The sequence below is a fragment of the Periplaneta americana genome, chromosome 2, assembly GCF_040183065.1.
Source record: "Periplaneta americana isolate PAMFEO1 chromosome 2, P.americana_PAMFEO1_priV1, whole genome shotgun sequence".
Taxonomy (NCBI): domain Eukaryota; kingdom Metazoa; phylum Arthropoda; class Insecta; order Blattodea; family Blattidae; genus Periplaneta; species Periplaneta americana.
Window position 1 is genome coordinate 23872113 of NC_091118.1, and position 22753 is coordinate 23894865.

At 33.8% G+C, this 22753-nt stretch overlaps 1 protein-coding gene across 1 annotated transcript; it reads right to left on the reverse strand.

Moving 5' to 3' along the window:
* Nucleotides 1-2445: 2445 nt before the first annotated feature.
* Nucleotides 2446-21681, reverse strand: LOC138716276 (UDP-glucosyltransferase 2-like). Its single transcript, XM_069849178.1, has 5 exons — nucleotides 21550-21681; nucleotides 18453-19280; nucleotides 11795-12011; nucleotides 6740-6959; nucleotides 2446-2882 (listed from the first exon to the last, which is right to left on the reverse strand). The coding sequence occupies exons 2-5, from the start codon at nucleotides 19278-19280 to the stop codon at nucleotides 2576-2578; spliced, it is 1572 nt and encodes a 523-aa protein (XP_069705279.1). The 5' UTR covers nucleotides 21550-21681; the 3' UTR covers nucleotides 2446-2575.
* Nucleotides 21682-22753: the final 1072 nt, after the last annotated feature.

The following is a 22753-nucleotide window of genomic DNA, read 5'->3' on the forward strand; positions in this document are numbered from 1 at the left end:
GCTGTGGCAATACTTATCGACTTTCCATTTATATTCTTTTCTTCGTTGTCTTGTCAGGTTAATTAGTATTCTGAACTGTCTCGTACATGATTTATGAACTCTGGTGGTAGTTTCCTCCAAAGTTTTTTGCGGGATATATACGCTAGCCAGATGCAGATAGTGAATTATAGCTAAGCGATAGTGCTAAGAAAAAAAAATATTTAAAATTATTAATGTTAGATTATTAACGTTGTGAATATGAACTTGCTACTTTGTCCTATATCAGCTTAATACATGAAATTCGCAAAATTATATTTTTGTTGTTGTTTAGTTAACTGTCCGAAGACAGGTCTGAACCTCACAAGTGATACCAACATGCCAACACTTACGAGACAACTAGGCCAGGATATAATGGCGTAGGGTAGCCAATTCTTTTCCCCCTTCATTGCATACATTGTCGATTAGCTACATATTACACTACACTTTTTCCAGTTGTATTTCAGAAAATGTCAATTGTATTTCAGATTTGTCATTTTTATTTCAGATTAGTCAATTCAATTTCAGATGGTATCAATTGAAGAGTTCGCGGGAAAAACGATGAATGTCACATTTCTGTTAAGGATTAGATAATGATCTAATTGAGTCTATAACTGCAAGATGTAGTGCTGTTTCTATAGAAAATAAAGGAAAGGATTACTGTATTCGTGGTGATAATTCTCCTTTTTATCATTTTTTTATAAGAACAACATTAAATTTCGTAGTGATCCATTGAATTAGATAATGATATCAACCTTAACAAAACTGTGACATTCATCGTTTTTCCCGAGAACTCTTCAAATGTATTTCAGAAAACATAAATTGTATTTCAGATTAGTCAATTCAATTTCAGATAGTATCAATTGTATTTCAGAAAACATAAATTGTATTTCAGATTAGTCAATTCAATTTCAGATAGTATCACTCGTATTTCAGAAAACATAAATTGTATTTCAGATTAGTCAATTCAATTTCAGATAGTATCAATTGTATTTCAGAAAACATAAATTGTATTTCAGATTAGTCAATTCAATTTCAGATAGTATCACTCGTATTTCAGAAAACATAAATTGTATTTCAGATTAGTCAATTCAATTTCAGATAGTATCAATTGTATTTCAGAAAACATAAATTGTATTTCAGATTAGTCAATTCAATTTCAGATAATATCAAGTGTATTTCAGAAAACATAAAGTGTATTTCAGATTAGTCAATTCAATTTCAGATAGTATCAATTGTATTTCAGAAAATATAAATTGTATTTCAGATTTGTCAATTTAATTTCACGTAGTATCATTTGTATTTCAGAAAATATAAATTGCATTTCAGATTAGTCAATTCAATTTCAGATAGTATCAATTATATTTCAGAAAACATCATTTGTATTTCAGATTTGTCAATTTAATTTCAGATAGTATCAATTTTATTTCAGGAAACATCATTTGTATTTCAGATTTGTTAATTCATTTTCAGATAGTATCAATTGTATTTCAAAAAACATCATTTGTACTTCAGATTAGTCAATTCAATTTCAGATAGTATCAATTGTATTTCAGAAAACATAAATTGTATTTCAGATTAGTCAATTCAATTTCAGATAGTATCAATTGTATTTCAGAAAACATAAATTGTATTTCAGATTAGTCAATTCAAATTCGGATAGTATCAATTGTATTTCAGAAAACATCAATTGTATTTCAGATTTGTCAATTTAATTTCAGATAGTATCAATTATATTTCAGAAAACATCATTTGTATTTCAGATTAGTCAATTCAATTTCGGATAGTATCAATTGTATTTCAGAAAACATCACTTGTACTTCAGATTAGTCAATTCAATTTCAGATAGTCTCAATTGTATTTCAGAAAACATAAATTGTATTTCAGATTAGTCAATTCAATTTCAGATAGTCTCAATTGTATTTCAGAAAATATAAATTGTATTTCAGATTAGGCAATTCAATTTCGGATAGTGTCAATTGTATTTCAGAAAACATTTGTATTTCAGATTTTTCAATTTAATTTCACATAGTATCATTTGTATTTCAGATTAGTCAATTCAATTTCAGATAGTATCAATTGTATTTCAGAAAACATAAATTGTTTTTCAGATTAGTGAATTCAATTTCGGATAGTATCAATTGTATTTCAGAAAGGATCATTTGTATTTCAGATTTGTAAATTTAATTTCAGATATTATCATTTGTATTTCAGATTAGTCAATTCAATTTCGGATAGTATCAATTGTATTTCAGAAAAGATCAATTGTATTTCAGATTTGTCAATTTAATTTCACATAGTATGATTTGCATTTCAGGTTAGTCAATTCAATTTCAGATTTATCAATTGTATTTCAGAAAACATCAATTGTATTTCAGATTTGTCAATTGTATTTCAGAGACTATAGTGTGGCTTATAGTGTTGAAACAGTAAGCATTTGAAATTCTGTCATTTTTTTGTTTCAGCACGGAACCCGGAACGAGTGTTTGTACTCTGTGAGGGGAAATACATATTCAACACCTTGAGAAACGTCTTAAAATCTACGAATGTTAAAGGTAAATCACTCTTTTTTACCCTTAACCTTATGTTTGGCTGCTCTCTTTTGTCTCAAAATATCTGATATAATTTTAAACATTATTTTGAAACCACAATAGAATGCAACTCCAAATAAAATGGCGCACAACAGAAGTACTGCGATGACGTCTAGGAGCAGGTACTGGTACAACGGCATTTCCACCGCAGCGGTTTGTAAATGAGGGGCACCGCGGTATCTGATGACGTATTCAGTCCAGTAGACGGCCGTGTCCAGCGCCGACTGTGGACGATCTCTGAAGAGTTCCGAGAGCTGCTTCGCGTTTGTTCGATAACTGCGGAATGAGAGATTCCATGGTATTCATACATTGCTTTACAGCTAGAATATGGAACAAGTCAAAAAACTTAATAATAAATCTGTAGCCGAAATTTTTCTGGTAATTTTAGATTTTCCAAAAATAATTGGTCCTAACATATATAATTAACCACCCTGAAACCGAAAATCGCTTTTTTGACAATTTTGTTTGTATGTCTGTCTGTCTGTATGTTTGTTACCTTTTCCCGCGATAATGGCTGAACAGATTTCGATGAAAATTGGAATATAAATTAAGTTCGTTGTAACTTACATTTTAGGCTATATGGCATTCAAAATACATTATTTAAAAGGGGGGTTATAAGGGGGCCTGAATTAAATAAATCGAAATATCTCGCTTATTATTGATTTTTGAGAAAAATGTTACATAACAAACGTTTGCGATAAGTTTTATTCCTTGAAAAATTTTGATAGGACTGATATTTAATGAGATAAATGAGTTTTAAAATTAAAATAACTGCCATCTAAGGCCGTATAATGAATTAAAAAACAAATAACTTCGTCTATAAGGGGCCTTGGACAGCAACAATCGAAAGCTATGAAAGATAGCCTACAGAGAATGTTTCTGTGTTTCTATGAAGTAATATCGGAAGCTAAATTAACCGATTTGTATAATTAATTATTAATTCACCATTGGAAAGTGTAGTTTCTCTAGATGGACATAATGCTATAATATTATCACAGTAACTTCTGAGTGAATCGAGAACAGGTAAGATTAAAATAGCTTCTTATGCACAGAAAACTTGATAGGCTATTCTGTATATTAGTTTCCTAAACTAATTTTTATGACCAAATGATTGGTCTCTGGATCAAAATGATCGCATTTTAAATATGCAAATACAATTTAAATTAAGTAACATATTAAACGATTTATCCTTCTATCAAAGACAAATGTTCCCTAGATCAAATGTCCTATTTTAATTATATAATTACTTTATATTTATTTCTAACGGGTGCAGCGGAGCGCAGGGGTACGGCTAGTACTATTATAAAGTCTTAATTTATAGCCATAGTCTAGATGAAATACATATACAGACGAGATTTACAATATAGTCTACTAGTACAACACATAGTTTTAGTATCAATTTCATGAAGTGTTATTGAATGTCATGAATTCACTTACAGAATAGAAAGCGTGAGAAATTAGGTACGTCTTTAATTTGGCCCTAAATAATCTTATGTTTTGAGTTTCATTTTTTATATCGATAGGGAGGCTATTAAAAATTTTTATTGCCATATAACGCACTCCTTTTTGATAGCACGATAGACTTGCCGATGGAGTATGAAAGTCATTTCTTTGACGTGTATTTATGCTATGAAATGTTGAATTAGTTACAAAGTTTTCACGATTACATACGAGGAAGACTATTAATGAAAATATATACTGACAAGCGATGGGCATTATTTATAGTTTTTTGAAAATAGTCCTACAAGATTCCCTAGATTTGGCACCTACTGTTATTCTAATTACTCTTTTTTTGTAATAGAAATATACTGTTACTGTGGAATTTCCCCAGAATATTATTCCAAAACTCATTACCGAGTGGAAGTATGCAAAGTATATTGTTTTTAAGGTATTGATATTTACTTTATTTTGCATAGTTCTAATAGCAAAACAAGCTGAATTTAGTTTGGGGGTAATTTCTTTAATATGATTTTTCCAATTTAACACATCGATTTTTAAGCCAAGAAATTTGGTTGTCGTTGTTTCTAATAGGGATCTGTTGTTAATTATTGCGCTAGAAGTTTGCGAGGTTGAATTTGCACAGGATTTAAATTGAATTATGTGAGTTTTGTTACAATTTAATACCAATTTATTGACTGAGAACCAGTCACATATTTTGAAGAGAATTTCCTCTCTTGAAGATTGGAATGTGTTGGAGTTATTGGCTGTAATTACTATACTTGTGTCATCTGCAAGTTAATAGGGTTCATTTGATAGGTGGATTAAGACAGTGAGTTCAAAATAAAAGTATAATTATTGTCGTATTTCGTGAACGAGTTTTGAGAAAATTAGCAATATAGCGAACGTAGAATCTCCGCCCACGACCCCTTCCACTTTTCCCTACTAGCTCATCAGACACTCTACGTCATGGATGGGCATCGTGCCTCACTGACCTTCACAGAACTTATCGCTCTGAATGACATCTTCACAGTCCCCGTTCCTCCCTCACGCAGCTCCTAGGCGTGGGCATGTTCTATATCAGTTTCATAAGCAATATCAGTGGTGGCATAATGGCATTATCAAAGCAGTGTGTACGCGTTAGAAAACGATTATTTCATGAGAAATGGGAGGAAGAGTTTTTTTTTTTTTTTTTTTTTGCTGTTTAGAAGGGGACAACATACGATGTATGTTATGGTCGAAAATCCTATTAGGCATTAATAAATTTAATATACAACGACATTACTCCTTATGTCATAAAGAACATGCTGAATTAGAAGGTAAGACAAATTAAATGTTATTTTTTCGTACTATTCCGAAGGAAATTTATGATCTTAACATTTGCATAGTATACTAAATACGACATTATACCTTAAACACGCTGCATTAAAAGGTACGAGGAATTAAATGTTGTTTGTACATATTATTTCCAAAAGAAATTTATAAAAAAATATATCAAATGTGCGTAGAAAACGAAATATGATTTTCTGAAATTATTTTAGGTCGAGAACGTGCAAATCTATTAAGTAATCTTGAGAAACGCCAGAATATTCAGAAAATAAACGTAGACAACGTGATGGGATATTATTGGCTAGTTACGCAATTTCTCGCCTGTAATTTAAATCAATTCATTGATGGATAAATAGTAAAGAGGTTTATGATTAAAGCTGCCGAATTAATTTGCCAAATTGAATAAAAGTTTTCGAGTCTCTCACGTTAACCAAGCGCTTTCCTAATAATTCGCCACTGACCGCCTTAGCGATTACGATAAGGTGACGCAGGTCACAGCAGTTTATATTTCCCATCCTACTCTGCAGTCTCCTCTCCTAGTAAACAAACTATTTCAAATCGAGTGCCTCACGTAACCGAAAATTGTGCCTATGTAGGCTCTACGTGATAAGCGAGTGTTGTGTCGAATGCACATTTCATGTGGGTGGGGATAACTTCCCTTACTGGCGTTCGCTATATTGCGATTCATCCTATTTTTGAAATGCATATTCAAGGAAAACGGGAGAAGTAATTGTGGAGGATTTTGGAGAGCAAATACCAACAATTTTGTCTTTTATTGGAAGTTTTTAATAGAAAAAGGAGCACCTTCTGCGGACCTCTGGAAAAATTACTAATAAAGAGACTAGTCAATTGCTTTGTGTGGAGTGTGGAATTGTATGTGGGTAGAAACTTGGACATTACGACAAAGTGAAGAGAAACGACTAGAAATGTGGATATGCAGAAGAATGGAGTATGTGAAATGGACAGACAGAAAAAGAAATGAAGCTGTGTTGGAAAGAGTGGGTGAAGAAAGAATGATGCTAAAACTGATGAGGAAAAGAGAAAGGAATTGATTGGGTCACTGGCTGAGAGCTATTAAATCGAGACATTTGAGATGGGCAGGACATGTAGCACGTATAGGCGAATCCATAAATGCATATAGAGTGTTAGTTAGGAGGCCGGAAGGAATAAGACCTTTGGGGAGGCCGAGACGTAGATGGGAGGATAATATTAAAATGGATTTGAGGGAGGGACTGGATTAATCTTGCACAGGATAGGGACCAATGGCAGGCTTATGTGAGGGCGGCAATGAACCTCCGGGATCCTTAAAAGTCATAAGTAAGTATGAGACAGAAACGCAGGTTGCTAGTCATGAGATATGCACTCACCTGGGGTCGTAGAGCACTTTGCTGAGAGCGTTGGACACCGTCTCCTCAGAGATGGATTCGTAGTCCAGCTCAACCGCCACTCCCTTCGTGACGTAGTTCATGATGTTCAATACCTGGTCAAAGCCCAGTGGAATTCCTATCATGGGAACTCCGGCGTGCACGCCTTCTTGAGTTCCAAACTGCCCTCCGTGGGTTATAAACGCCCGTACGTTAGGATGGCCTAGCGCAAAGAAAATAACTTCAGTCATGAATAGGCCTATGCACTTCTAAAGAAGACAGGTAAGTTATATCTCAAAGTGGTCCCTACTCTTCATACTTAGAAAATTCAGAGTGTTTAAATGAAGAAATGGCATATTTGCACACCAAGTGGTAGCCTATTGGTCAAAACTTACTTACTTACTGGCTTTTAAGGAACCCGGAGGTTCATTGCCGCCCTCACGTAAGCCCGCCATTGGTCCCTATCCTGAGCAAGATTAATCCAGTCTCTACCATCATATCCCACCTCCCTCAAATCCATTTTAATATTATCTTCCCATCTACGTCTCGGCCTCCCTAAAGGTCTTTTTCCCTCCGGCCTCCCAATTAACACTCTATATGCATTTCTGGATTAGCCCATACGTGCTACATGTCCTGCCCATCTCAAACGTCTGGATTTTATATTCCTAATTATGTCAGGTGAAGTATACAATGCGTGCAGCTCTGCGTTGTGTAACTTTTTCCATTCTCCTGTAACTTCATCCCTCTTAGCCCCAAATATTTTTCTAAGAACCTTATTCTCAAACACCCTTAATATCTGTTCCTCTCTCAAAGTGAGAGTCCAAGTTTCACAACCATACAGAACAACCGGTAATACAGGGTGTTTAAAAAATACGGGGCATAATTTCAGGTATGTATTTCTCACATGTAGACAATCAAAATAGTTCATTACAACATGTGTCCGGAAATGCTTCATTTCTGAGTTATGGCCTTCACAACATTGAAATTCACCGGAACGTTTTTCTTTCCGCAGGTCGTTGTCATTACAGAAGATGTTCAAAATGTCCACATCCTGCTTGAATACAGACCTCACATCGATGTCTCATTGACCTGCGAACACGATCCCAAACTCCAGGAGTATTGCGTAGGCCTATGTCCTCAGATATGATAAGGATACAATTGATACTCTTTCAACAGTCTCCAGACAGTCGTATGAGGAACATTGACTTGCAACGCTACCCTTCGTGTGCCCCTAGAAGGAGTCATGTTCACAGCCTCTAGAATCTCCTCCTGTACTTCTGGAGTTGTAGGTCTTGGTCGTCCCCTTCCCAAACCAGGACAGTTAAATTTTCCATACTCGCACAGACGGTAATGGAGACATACAAATGTCTTCCGATCTGGACATTGTCGCTGTGGGTACCTCTCCTGGTACAAACGACGAGCCAGCGCAGCATTGCCGTCCGCCTTACCGTACATGAAGTGTATCTCTGCCAGCTCTTGATTTGAATACATGTCGCACAGTCTAACGCCTACACAACACTGAATGTAACCTTCGCCTCGGAATGAACTGTCAGAGTGCCCTCTTAATGTCTCCTTTGACGGCAACGATCTGCGGAAAGAAAAACGTTCCGGCGAATTTCAATGTTGTGAAGGCCATAACTCGGAAATAAAGCATTTCCGGACACATGTTGTAATGAACTATTTTGATTGTCTACTTGTGGGAAATACATACCTGAAATTATGCCCCGTATTTTTGAAACACCCTGTATAACTGTTATTGGTCAAAACTAGAAGAAAAAGTTCCCGAGAACATACTGTACAGGGTGTGTCTGGAAACGTGTTGAGATATGTCCCATGTTGTATTGTGGATCTGTCTGTTGATTTGCCAGTAGAGGAGCCGCGTCTGTGAATACAGTGCTAGAGTATTGGCTTTTCATCCAGGCGCTCCGGTTTCGACCTTCAGCTCCGGTCAGATATGGTTGGAATTAGAAGTGGGATGTGGCACTTAATCAATTTAATTTATATATCACACAGTAATACAATATGCGCCCTTGGTTTCAGCCGATGTTGAACGCACTTTTTCCGCATACAAGGTTATACCACAGTCTAGTATGTACGGTCACGAAGCTTGAGTTTTGAGGGTGCTAGAAGCAATAGACTGTGCAGATACTATTTCGCATTGTCTGTAATGAGGCGATAGTAGCGATCCTAGTGGTTAGCAACTATCTATGGATGCATATTTACTCCGAATTGAGCTTCGTGACTGTATATATTAGACTGTGGTTATACTGTCCGACACTTGGTGGTCATTTTCATTTGAAACTTTGAAAATGAATGTTGTTTATTGCAGCAGGAACTGAAATCAGGCAAAAAAAAATCATGCAAGAAAAGTAAGATACGGAATATATGTGATAAATAAATTAATGTAATAGTTAAATATAGAGAAAGGAAAATTGTACGCCATATACGTTTTCGGCATTCTAAAACTGTAATGCAGAACTCTAAATATAAAAAAAAAAATCTGTTCAGACATGTTTTACCACATTTGTGACAATTTAAGTATGATTCCCAACATTTATTCTGAAGCTCACCAACATTTTAGACATTTCGGATATTAACCCTTATATATTAATAGTATTGTATTACTATTATTATTATTATTTTTTTATCATTATTATTATTATTATCAATAATTGTCTTATTTTTTATACTTTGTATGTCTCATTTATTTTGACCTGCTATTCACATTTTATTAACCTTTTTTCTTTCTTTCTGTATGTTATATATTATGTCTGATTTCTACTTAGTTGTTGTTTAGGCCTACATTTTATTATTATCTTATTCAGTTTTGTGTGTAAAATTGGAGTGTACTTTATAAATTTGTAGTGTTTTTTATAACGCAGTTTTACTCCTGGTTGAGTGATAGAGAAGGCCATATGGCCTTAACTCTGCCAGGTTAAATAAATCATTATTATTATTATTATTATTATTATTTTATCATTATTATTATTTTATTATTATTATTATTATTATTATTATTATTATTATTATCAATAATTGTCTTATTTTTTATACTTTGTCTCATTTATTTTGACCTGCTGTTCACATTTTATTATGCTTTTTTCTTTCTTTCTGTATGTTATATATTATGTCTGATTTCTACTTACTTGTTGTTTAGGTCTACATTTTATTATTATCTTATTCAGTTTTGTGTGTAAAATTGTAGTGTACTTTATAAATTTGTAGTGTTTTTTATAACGCAGTTTTACTCCTGGTTGAGTGTTAGAGAAGGCCGTATGGCCTTAATTCTGCCAGGTTAAATAAATTATTATTATTATTATTATTATTATTATTATTATTTTATCATTATTATTATTATCAATAATTGCCTTATTTTTTATACTTTGTATGTCTCATTTATTTTGACCTGCTGTTCACATTTTATTATGCTTTTTTCTTTCTTTATATATTATGTCTGATTTCTACTTACTTGTTGTTTAGGCCTACATTTTATTATTATCTTATTCAGTTTTGTGTTTAAAATTGTAGTGTACTTTATAAATTTGTAGTGTTTTTTATAACGCAGTTTTACTCCTGGTTGAGTGTTAGAGAAGGCCGTATGGCCTTAATTTTGCCAGGTTAAATAAATTATTATTATTATTATTATTATTATTATTATTATTATTATATACAATAATTGTGTTCAAAATTTAAAATTTAGCGATAAATATAGACTAATAATACACAGTGAAAATTGTTTAGATCCCAAAAGTTGTAAATGTCCACCTTTGAAAGAAGCCACGTATGTAAAATATCTGGGTATCATTATTGATCAGAATTTAAAATGGCCTCATCACATTACTTATCTTTGTAAGAGGCTTCGTAAAACAATTTATAAATTCGTTAATCTTCGATGCTACTTACCTATTAGAGTTCTACGAAATGTTTATTTGGCCATTATTCAGTCTATCATTCAATATGGTATAATTATTTGGGGTGGAAGTACAAAAATTAATCTTAGTCCGTTAAATTTACTACAAAAACGAATAATTAAAATTTGCTTGAAGAAACGTTTCGATTATCCAACTAAATTAATTTATTCTGAATTTAATGTATTTAATATTGAACAAATTTTAAGTATACGCTGTTAAAATTTTATCATAAAAATCGTAATAAGTTTGTATTACAGACACATAATTATGACACAAGACGAAATATTAATTCAACATTAATAGAAACTAAATGTCTCACATCTGCTGGTCTAAAGCATAGCATTAATTTTGGCCCTCGGTTGTACAATGCTTTAACTAAATTACACCCAGAACTTCTAACATGTAACCCACTAACATATAACAAGAAAATTAGAAACGTGTTAATATCTTCAATTTGATTAAATAAATGTATAGCCTATGTGTATGAATTAATCAACCTCTATTATATTTGTATTCTATAATTTTGAAATATATATATAGTCCTACTTTTCACGTGCGATATTATTCTTTTCTAGTGTTAATATTATATTATATAATTCCATTGCCGCTGTAATTTAAATTTTAGTTCCTATTTTATTTTACTTATTTATTATTATTTTTTTCTATATTTCTCTTATATTAATATTGTATTATATAATTTCTGTAACTGTAATTTTAATTCTATTTCCTATTTCATTTTATTTTATATTCTCTTATAGGCCTATTAATATTATATCTGAACTGCGACCGAACACGAGCGCTGCTCATTCGGTCTCAAATTTTGCTAATACTACTGTATCTCCTGTTTTATATTGTTTGTATTATTTTATTTCTATTTCTCTTGTTTGTTTGTAATTATATTATTCTTTATTCTGTATTCTGTATATTTAAATTTAAATAAATAAATATTTTTTGTTCTATTTGACCTCAGGAAGGTCCTCCCTAAGTGGGGTTAAAACTTTGTGAATCACCCTGTATAGAGGAATAGTACAATGATGGCAGACATTGCGCGCACAAAACATTCTGGGTTACAATACACAACAGCAACGCACAGAAGCCAATCTATGGAATCATTGATTTACGTTTATGTTAATAAAATTATACTTACAGAGTACTTCGTATTGAGGGAGCCACTTGGAGGTCCTCACGTTGTGTGGCAAGCCAGTGATATTGTCGATCTTCCACAAAACTTTCTGTGGCAGCTTTGCGAAAGTGTCGATGAAGGCCTGAACTTTCTCCCGAGGAAGTGTTTCGCTTCGAATCATTGACCCAAGACTGAAGTAGATGACGCCATCCTTTGCTTCATCTAGATAGGCTTTCAGATCCTATAAAAAGATTACAGTTTCGTCTATTGTAGCAGATGTAAGCTATAAAGAGGAATTGTTTTATACAGAGTGTTTCAGAAATACTTTGACAAACTTTGGGGGTCATGTTCCTCACAACAAAACAAGAAAAGAAGTTCATATAAACATATGTCCGAAATGCTTAATTTTTTTAATTATTAATGAAAGAACATAATGAAATATCTGTTAGGTATTGTAAGCTCGGTAGCAACTTTAATTAATTCAAAATCTCATAACAATGAAAGTTTACGTTCAACGCTTTTCGAGGTACAATCTAAGAACTTAACTTAAGTTTGTAACCGATAATAATATTCATTTTGTTAGATAATCGAATGACGTTATCGATACAAGTCTACTGATGCACCCATTGTATCCTAGATGGCTATGTATAATAATAATAATAATAATAATAATAATAATAATAATAATAATAATAATAGTAATAATAATAATAGTTTTATTTTCCCTGGCAGAGTTAAGGCCATCAGGCCTTCTCTTCCACTCAACCAGGATCAAATCACATACAGAAAAATACAAACCGGTATACTAATATTAACTTAAAAATACTTATTTACTACAGTCATTTGTTATGAGTTTCTGAATTGATTAAAGTTGCAACACTTGCTACCAAGCTGACAATATGTAACAGATGTTTCGTTATGTTCTTTCATTAATAACTAAAAAACTAAGGACTTTCGGACATATGTTTGTATGAACTTATTTTCTTCTTTTGGTGTGAGGAACATGCACCCAAGGATTGCCAAAATATTTCTGAAACACCCTGTATAGAATGCGTCTTTCCCCACACAGAGTACGAACACCAGTTCCGGGTTCCGCTCTGGAACAAAAAGTGGCAGAATTTCATATTCTTACTATAACAACACTATAGTCCACATCTGAAATTAACAGCTAGTGCGTCTGGCCGCGAAACGAGGTGGCTTGGATTCGAATCCTGGTCAGGCAAGTTACCTGGTTGAGGTTTTCTCCGGGGTTTTCCCTCAACCCAATATGAGCAAATGCTGGGTAACCAACGGTGCTGGACCCAGACTCATTTCACCGGCATTATCACATTCACTTCATTCAGACGCTACTTTTTTTTTATTTAGTAGGTTAATTTACGACGCTTTATCAACATCTTAGGTTATTTAGCGTCTGAATGATATGAAGGTGGTAATGCCGGTGAAATGAGACCGGGGTCCAGCACCGAAAGTTACCTAGCATTTGCTCATATTGGGTTGAGGGAAAATCCCGGAAAAAACCTCAACCAGGTAACTTGCCCCGACCGGGAATCGAACCCGAGCCACCTAGTTTCGCGGTCAGACGCGCTAGCCGTTACTCCACTTCAGATGCTAAATAACCTGAGATGTTGATACAGCGTCATAAAATAATCAACAAAAAAAAAAGAACAACATTATAAGCCACAGTGAAACGCTCATGTTTTCATACTGTGAACCATGTAAATTGTGTGACCACGCACAATGATGTCACATTCCCTCGCTACGAGCACAACAAAGGCGTCGAACTTACATATAAAATTAGCTGTGAAGCGCGGACTGTCTTAGTAATCTAATATCTTGGCATCGAGAGCAGCTGCAGACCTTCGCTTTCATTCGTCTGACCTGTAATCGCGAGTTCTGCAATATTAAAATAACAAACACGTACAATACAGGGTGGAAGTCAGTGGCGTATACTGGTTAAAGGGTTTGGGCTACCGCTGACCCTATTATTACACAAAATATATCTAACAATTACTTTAATTTTAATTACTATGGTAAAACTAATAATACAAAATTATTACATTATGTTATATTATAAACTTTTTCTTTTGTAATTTCCTTGGGCTACCGCCGGTAGCCCCGGTAGCCAGCAAAATACGCCCCTGGTGGAAGTGAAATAACATTGCAGATTGAAAGGGACGATAGGGTACACTTAAATGAATAGGAACCTATATTACGTTTTGTGATTAAATGCACGGTTAATTAGAAAATTAAGCTGGAAGTTTCAGAAGTCCGGCAACATCGCCGCTAATACACTCATAGTGATACAGATGTAAGAGGTCAACGAACTCTGTGTGTCTCGGTAAGTGAGCTGCTCTCTGCCAAGATGTTGTTGCAATCTGCTTGCATGTGCAATGGCTTGAAATTAAAGGTTTTTAAATTAGATTTACACGAAAACCGTCCACACCATTGAAATAAATTATTCTTTATTAGTTTTCCTATCGATATGGACAAAAATCACGATCCTACTCGCAATAGTTACCGAATAAGAGGCTGTTAAACATTCGGGGGGGGGGAAACATTTTTTTTTTCTGAAAAAAAACTATGAACTTTCCACAATACGATGTAGTTTTTTGTTACATACAACATCAGCTATTCTGCAAGACTATTTCACTTCTACCCTGTATATGAGGCATTCAGAAGTCAACATGATTAACTCCTTTTCCAAAGATTTTGAGATATTGAAGGTTAAAGTTGAATACACATAATTGATTCTGTGTTGTAGTCAAGAAGAACATTGCATTCTGTGGGCTTTTTACTGAACTATGGAGTTAATCACATTGACCACTAAAATTATGGTCAATTTAATACATTGCCAACTTAGAAACTGTAAAATAACCAAATGTGGAGTTAATCATGTTGACTTCTGAACGCCTCATATGTAAGCCTACTTTGAATGAACTATAGCCAATGTTTTTTTGAACTGAGAGATTAATTGAAGGGTTCAGAGCCATAGTGGGCCAAGCGCCATTTATTAAAAACGGAGAAAGCAAGGGTTAAAGTTAAGTGAATACCATAGTTTAATGAAGATTGACATATCATTTAGTTTTAATGTGTATATTTTATATTACTTGCTATATGTTTGCATTGAATTATGGTGATAACTTCATTTTAACCGTTGTTTTTCTACGGTTTTAGTAAATGGCGCTTGGCCCACTATAGTTCTGAACCCTTCAATTTCGGAATATCGCATCGTATGTTTTGTATGTATGTCCTTTCTGCTCCTGTTATAGACACATAGGCCTATTGTATATTTGTGAAGCGAAAGAAAAATAAAACACTCAAACCAACGCAACAATAGTAGTTTGAATTTTGTGGAATGCCACCAGAGTACGAGTGTATACTCTTTCCGGGTGCGCTAGAGAGAATTTTTATATAAAAATATGCATCTTTGTTCTACCAATAAATTTGTTATTAACTTTATTATTATTATTATTATTATTATTATTAGTATTATTATTATTATTATTATTATTATTATTATTATTATTATTATTATTGTTCCCGAAATTTGAAATTTCACCTGACAAATCAATCAATCAATCAATCAATTTAGGACATTTCAAAACCTAAGTGGTTTTTAGCCTCATTCACGATATATCGCCATTCGTGTCTGTCCTCTGCATCTTCTTGTCGTCCTCCCACTGTACAAACATTATCATATGCTTGGTCCTGCCAACGGAGACGAGGTCTACCAAGAGGTCTTGTACATCTTGGAGAATAGTCGAAAGCTTTTCGTAGAAGAGAGTCTTCATCATACCGTAGAACGTGTCCAAGCCAACGTAGTCTTCGACTTTTTATTAAGGTTATTATGTCCGGATCTTTATAAATATCCCTTAGTTCGCTGTTGTTCAAAATTCTCCATGTGTTATTTTCTTGAATGGCACCAAAAATCTTCCTCAAGATTTTGTTCTCAAAAGTAAAAAGGGATTATATATATATATATATATATATATATATATATATCCAAGTTTCACAGCAATATAGGAGAGTTGGTAGGATTATTGTTTTATACAGACGTGGACAAATTATTAACAAAATTGACGATTTTTATGATAATTCTGTTCACAAAATTTGACTTTTTAATTTAGATTACAGGTTTATTCCCATATATTTTCACTAGAACAGCTAGTACAACAAAGAAAGAACAATAAACCCAACTCAAAAGAAATAAAACCAGTAAAATATGGAATTATAAATCATACCAATAAAGATAGAAATAATCTAAAAACAGGAGCAAAATAATAACATAAATAATTAGGTTGATAATTTTGCATATTTCTATCATTACAATAGACAGAAATATGCAAAAATGTCAACTTTAGTTTAAATTAAGAGTTAAATTTTGTAAAAATATATAATAAAAATCTTCAATTTTGCTAATAATTTATAAATTAGCAAAAATGTCAACTACAGTCCAAATTGAAGAGTCAAATTTTGTAAAACTATAAAATAAAAATCTTCAGTTTTGCTAATAATTTGAAAATATCCAAAATGTCAACTGTATTCCAAATTGAAGAATCGAATTTTGTAAAAATATATAATAAAAACCTTCAGTTTTGCTAATAATTTGTAAATATGCAAAAATATCCAATGTAGTCCAAATTGAAGAGTTAAAGTTTCTACAAATATACAATACAAATCTTCAATTTTGCTAATAATTTGGAAATACGCTAAAGATGTCAACTGTAGTCTAAATTGAATAATCACATTTTGTAAAAATATATTGTAAAAATCTTCAATTTTGCTAATAATTTGTCCACGTCTGTAGCATCTTAATTTTGAAAATCTAGAAAGGAGTTTGGAACTAAGCAATTTATGAAGGGAGTAGTAAGACTTATTTGCCGTAACGACATAATTGGGAACATTAAATTCAGACGTTTGATACGGGTAGAGCATGTAGCACGAATCCAGAAATGTAGGCCTATATAGGCCGGAGGGAAGAAGAGTTTAGGGTAGGCCGAGACGTAGATGGAGGTAGGCCGAGGTTTTCCCCAGCCGTGGGACTGAAGCCGGATGGTCTATGGCGAGTCCTCGGCATCACTTCATTTCACCTCTTTGATTTGATTACCTGGTTGGGTTTTCCGAGGTTTTCCGCAACCAAAAGGCAAATGCCGGGTAATCTTTTGGCGAATCCTCGGACCTCACCTCATCATTGTAGAAAATTACTAAATTGTAAAACTGTAAAAATTGTAAAATATTGTAAAAATTTGTAAAAATTGTAATTGTAATATTGTAAAATTTTGACTTGTTCCACATCTTAAAGCTTCATTGCTCATGTAAGATCTATGGAATATAATAAATGAATCTATACTAATAATAAATCTGTAGCCGAAATTTTTCTGGTAATTTTCGATTTTCCAAAAATAATTGGTCCTAACATATATAATTAACCACCCTGAAACCGAAAATCGCTTTTTTGAAATTTTTGTTTGTATGTCTGTCTGTCTGTATGTATGTTTGTTACCTTTTCACGCGATAATGGCTGAACGGATTTCGATGAAAATTGGAATATAAATTAAGTTCATTGCAACTTAGATTTTAGGCTATATGGCATTCAAAATACATTATTTAAAAGGGGGGTTATGAGGGGGCCTGAATTAAATAAATCGAAATATCTCGCTTATTATTGATTTTTGTAAAAAATGTTACATAACAAACGTTTCTTTAAAAATAATTTGCGATAAGTTTTATTCCTTGAAAATATTTGATAAAACTGATATTTAATGAGATAAATGAGTTTTAAAATTAAAATAACTGCAATCTAAGGCCGTGTAATGAATTAAAAAACAAATGACTTCGTCTATAAGGGGCCTTGGACAGTAACAATCGAAAGCTATGAAAGATAGCCTACAGAGAATGTTTCTGTGTTTGTATGAAGTAATATCGGAAGCTATATTAACCGATTTGTATAATTAATTATTATTTCACCATTGGAAAGTGTAGTTTCTCTAGATGGACATAATGCTATAATGTTATTACAGTAACTTCTGATATAATATAATATAATATAATATAATATAATATAATATAATATAAGTTATTTGAAGGGTTCAGAACCATAGTGGGCCAAGCGCCATTTATTGAATACGTAGAAAACAAGGGTTAAAATTAAGTTATTACCGTAATTCAATGGAAACCTATAGCAAGTAAAATAAAATATACACATTAAATCTAAATGATGTCAGTCTTCATTAAACTGTGGTTGCATGTAATAAAAATTAAGAAACATATTAAAGGAATTGTCATTGCACCAAATGAGTGTCTCTGGACTAAAATGATCGCATTTTAATTATTTGGATGCAATTTAAATTAAGTAACATATTAAACGATTTATCCTTCTATCAAACACGAATGTTCCCTGGATCAAATGTCCTATTTTAATTATGTAATTACTTTATATTTATTTCTAACGGGTGCAGCGGAGCGCACGGGTACAGCTAGTGAATGAATAGGGATTAAAATGGATTTGAGAGAGGTGGGATCTGATGATAGAGACTGGATTAATCTTACCTAGGATAGGGACCGATGGCGGGCTTATGTGAGGGCGGCAATGAACCTCTTGGTTCTCTAAAACCCATAAGTAAATCTGAGTGTACATTTATATTCGATACTGAAGAAAATAGGAAGGGAATTCTGTACTCACGTCTGGTAACTTCCCACCGCTCTTTATATGCATTCCTCCAACTTCTACAAATGCTGGAACTGCAGGTCGTGGTATGTTGATAGTGAAGTGACTGTTCACTAGGATCAGGCTTGTGTTCTTCTTGAGTTCTGATAAGGGAGGCACGTCTGGTCCAAGATGTTTCCTCGTCAACTCATCAATAGTTAGATCAGAATAGTAATACTGTGCCAGCTTCAAGACTTGGGTAAGAACAGTGTTGACAAGTCTTTGACTGAAACTCATGTACTGGGTATAAGGAAGGATGCAATTCGGGATGTAAGCGGGGTGGTCAGGATTGCCTATGCGATCATTGCCCCAAGGAACAGCCACGCTTGTTGTGAGGCTTATAACAGGGGCATTGAAACGATGTGAAAATCCAAGGAAACAATCTGGACTGAAGATCTGAGTTATAATGAGATCAAATTTCTCATCACTTCTGATCAGTTTTTGAACATTCGGATGATCCATGACTATGCTGCACATTTCAACGTGGAGTTTATATAAAATCATAACAGCATTGAAGGGACCAAGCCCGCGGAAGAAGTCGACAGTCATATTGTTCACTACTTCGGGCAAAGAGCCTTCAACACTGATATCTGTGTAATTTGGAATGGGATCTTTGAGCGGAAAGAACCCCACGACTGTAACTTGGTGTCCACGCTTAGCGAGGGCTTTCAGCAAGACTTCAAACATGGAGAAGTGACTTTTTCCGTTGAAACTGATCAGCGTCAAGATCTTGGCTGCCTTCGTATCCTGAACTAGTACCATAGCAACCATTACTCCAAACAAAAAGACAAGATGGCACTTCATCTGAAACATAAGAAGACATTGTTACTGTGTGAAGAACAATAAAATGGGAGAACAGTGGTAACACATTTGGAGGACATGCCAATATTGAGTCCACACCTGTGGAGTAACGGTCAGCGCGTTTGGCCGCGAAATCAGGTGGCCCGGGTTCGAATCCCGGTCGGGGCAAGTTACCTGGCTGAGGTTTTTTCCGGGGTTTTCCCTCAACCCAATACGAGCAAATGCTGGGTAACTTTCGGTGCTGGACCCCGGACTCATTTCACCGGCATTATCACCTTCATTTCATTCAGACGCTAAATAACCTAGATGTTGATACAGCGTCGTAAAATAACCCAATAAAATAAAAAATAAAATAAATGCCAATATTGAAGTGGCCTGGCGTTTGGCGAGTGAGATTTGTGCTCCGAGGCCGCGCAAGGTCGTGTGTTCGGACCTAAGTTGGGTTTTTATCAGTTTTTCCCTAACTTTAAAGTTCATATGAGATTATCGCACAGAGAATCATCTCACTATAATAAATTCCACCGACGATATTTAATTGAAAACTTGTTTTACTTTGTTAAATAACCGACAATAATCGATAAAATAACTATAACTGTTAAATAAATGTATTCTTTCTGAGCTAAATTAATTAAAGCAGAGAAATATTATCATCAAAGATCTTAGTAGTAATAGTGCTGGTGTAGCGGAGGAGTAGAAGAAGTAACAGCGACAGTAGCTAAAGGATTTAAGGACGCTTTGAATAACTTACTCATTTATCCACTTACTTTTGATTAGGTTACTCAGTTATTCACACAGAAGTTACACAATAACTATAAGTAATTCATATTCAATCACGTAGTCACTCATATTCACTCACGTATCTCTCACTTCCACTTTCATAGTGACTCATATTCACTTACTCGCTAACTCATATAGGCCTACACTTACTTATTCACTCACTCATATTCATTTACTTATTCGCTCACACGTATTCGCTTACTTATTCACTCACTCATATTCACTTACTTATTCACTCATTCATATGCACTTATTCGCTCACTCATATTCACTTACTTATTCGTTCACACGTATTCGCTTACTTATTCGCTCACTCATATTCACTTACTTATTCGCTCACACGTATTCGCTTACTTATTCGCTCACTCATATTCACTTACTTATTCGCTCACACGTATTCGCTTACTTATTCGCTCACTCATATTCACTTACTTATTCACTCATTCATATTCATTTATTCGCTCACTCATATTCACTTACTTATTCGCTCACACGTATTCGCTTACTTATTCGCTCACTCATATTCACTTACTTATTCACTCATTCATATTCACTTATTCGCTCACTCATATTCACTTACTTATTCGCTCACACTTATTCGCTTACTTATTCGCTCACTCATATGCACTTACTTATTCACTCATTCATATTCACTTATTCGCTCACTCATATTCACTTACTTATTCGCTCACACGTATTCGCTTACTTATTCGCTCACTCATATGCACTTACTTATTCACTCATTCATATTCACTTATTCGCTCACTCATATTCACTTACTTATTCGCTCACACGTATTCGCTTACTTATTTGCTCACTCATATTCACTTACTCATTCACTCATTCATATTCACTTATTCGCTCACTCATATTCACTTACTTATTCGCTCACACGTATTCGCTTACTTATTCGCTCACTCACATTCACTTACTTATTCACTCATTCATATTCATTTATTCGCTCACTCATATTCACTTATTTATTCGCTCACACGTATTCGCTTATTTATTGACTCACTCATATTCACTTACTTATTCACTCATTCATATTCACTTATTCGCTCACTCATATTCACTTACTTATTCGCTCACACGTATTCGCTTACTTATTCGCTCACTCATATTCACTTACTTATTCACTCATTCATATTCACTTATTCGCTCACTCATATTCACTTACTTATTCGCTCACACGTATTCGCTTACTTATTCGCTCACTCATATTCATTTACTTATTCGCTCACTCATATTCACTTACTTATTCACTCATTCATATTCATTTATTCGCTCATATTCGCTCACTCATATTCATTTACTTATTCGCTCACACGTATTCGCTTACTTATTCACTCACTCATATTCTCTTTATATGTCACTAAATTTGGAAACACAGCCTTTCACAAACTCTAAGGAATCCAGTTTTCGCTATCTAACATGATTAATGAGTGAGATGATTTAATTTGAATCGCTTAAAAGTATAGAATGCTTTACTTACTATAAAAATGTAGCAGCTTCTTCTGTGATTGAATAAAAGAAGACTTTCTGGAGCGTGGAATTCTTGCTTGGAGTGTATTCGCTCTTGTCTTCCTTGAAACTGGCCTCTTCGGACGTCCTGAACTCACAATTCCTCAACCTTACGCACTTAAATTAATGTAGGTTGAGTGGGGGGCCTTGAAAAGTACAAATAGAGACTCTAAATATGTCAGGGTAATGGGCTTCCACGTGTCTTTGTTATTAATGCGTCGTTGCGTTTTTGTTATGTATCTGGGTTTCATGAAAAGGAAAACAGTGCTACAAAATTTCCACTCTAGGTAAACACATCGACCTCTGCTAATTGCCATACCAGCTGTGTCATAGATTTACGGCACTTGAAAGCAACCAGCGCCAGGATGCTTTCAACTGCTAAGGCCCGATTGTATAAACCATTTAATCTTAGATCAGAGGTTAAATTGATCCTTGTTCTAGCTGAACTTGGAATTTTGTGTTGTATAAAGTCTAATCTGAGATTAATTTCTCTCAAACTAAAGTCAACTTTGACTGAAGAAATTTCTCCGATTAACTTAGATGATCCAAGTTCAGTTATTTCTTTTCTGTTTGAAATATACGAGTGACAGATTGTGCAAATAAAATATCCACTATTATTAATATTAATAGATATGTTAGATACATTTACATATATTTCTTTCAATTTCTTGCCTTAATACACAAACATTCTTATATTTTATAAGGCTGTATCTGTTCAGCAGTATCAAATAACATAACCTATAGGCCTAATTATATTATGTTTATAACAACCATTAATCATTAATGGATATGATAGGTAAATTCATAAATGTTCAATTAACTGTAATACTAAATGAAAATTGTCGTTTTATAAAGCTTTATTATGTTTAGCAGTATCAAACACCATAACATGATAACAACTTGGAGAACAGTCAACCTTCTTCTTATTGTCCGCCATTATTTACATTGCAAAAAAGAAACTAGTGTCTCCAACAGAGTGTAATACGGAAAGTCGCCAAAAAGTAGTTGTAAAGTCGCTAGATTTCTCATTATCAACAAAGAAAGATTAAATTTTGTCACTATGGGTTGCTAAAAAGGTCACTAAATCCCTATTTAAGCAATATAAAAGTTAAAAGAAATTGTTGTTGAAAAAGAGTTAAAATCGCTAGATTGGCAACACTGAACAAACCTGTATA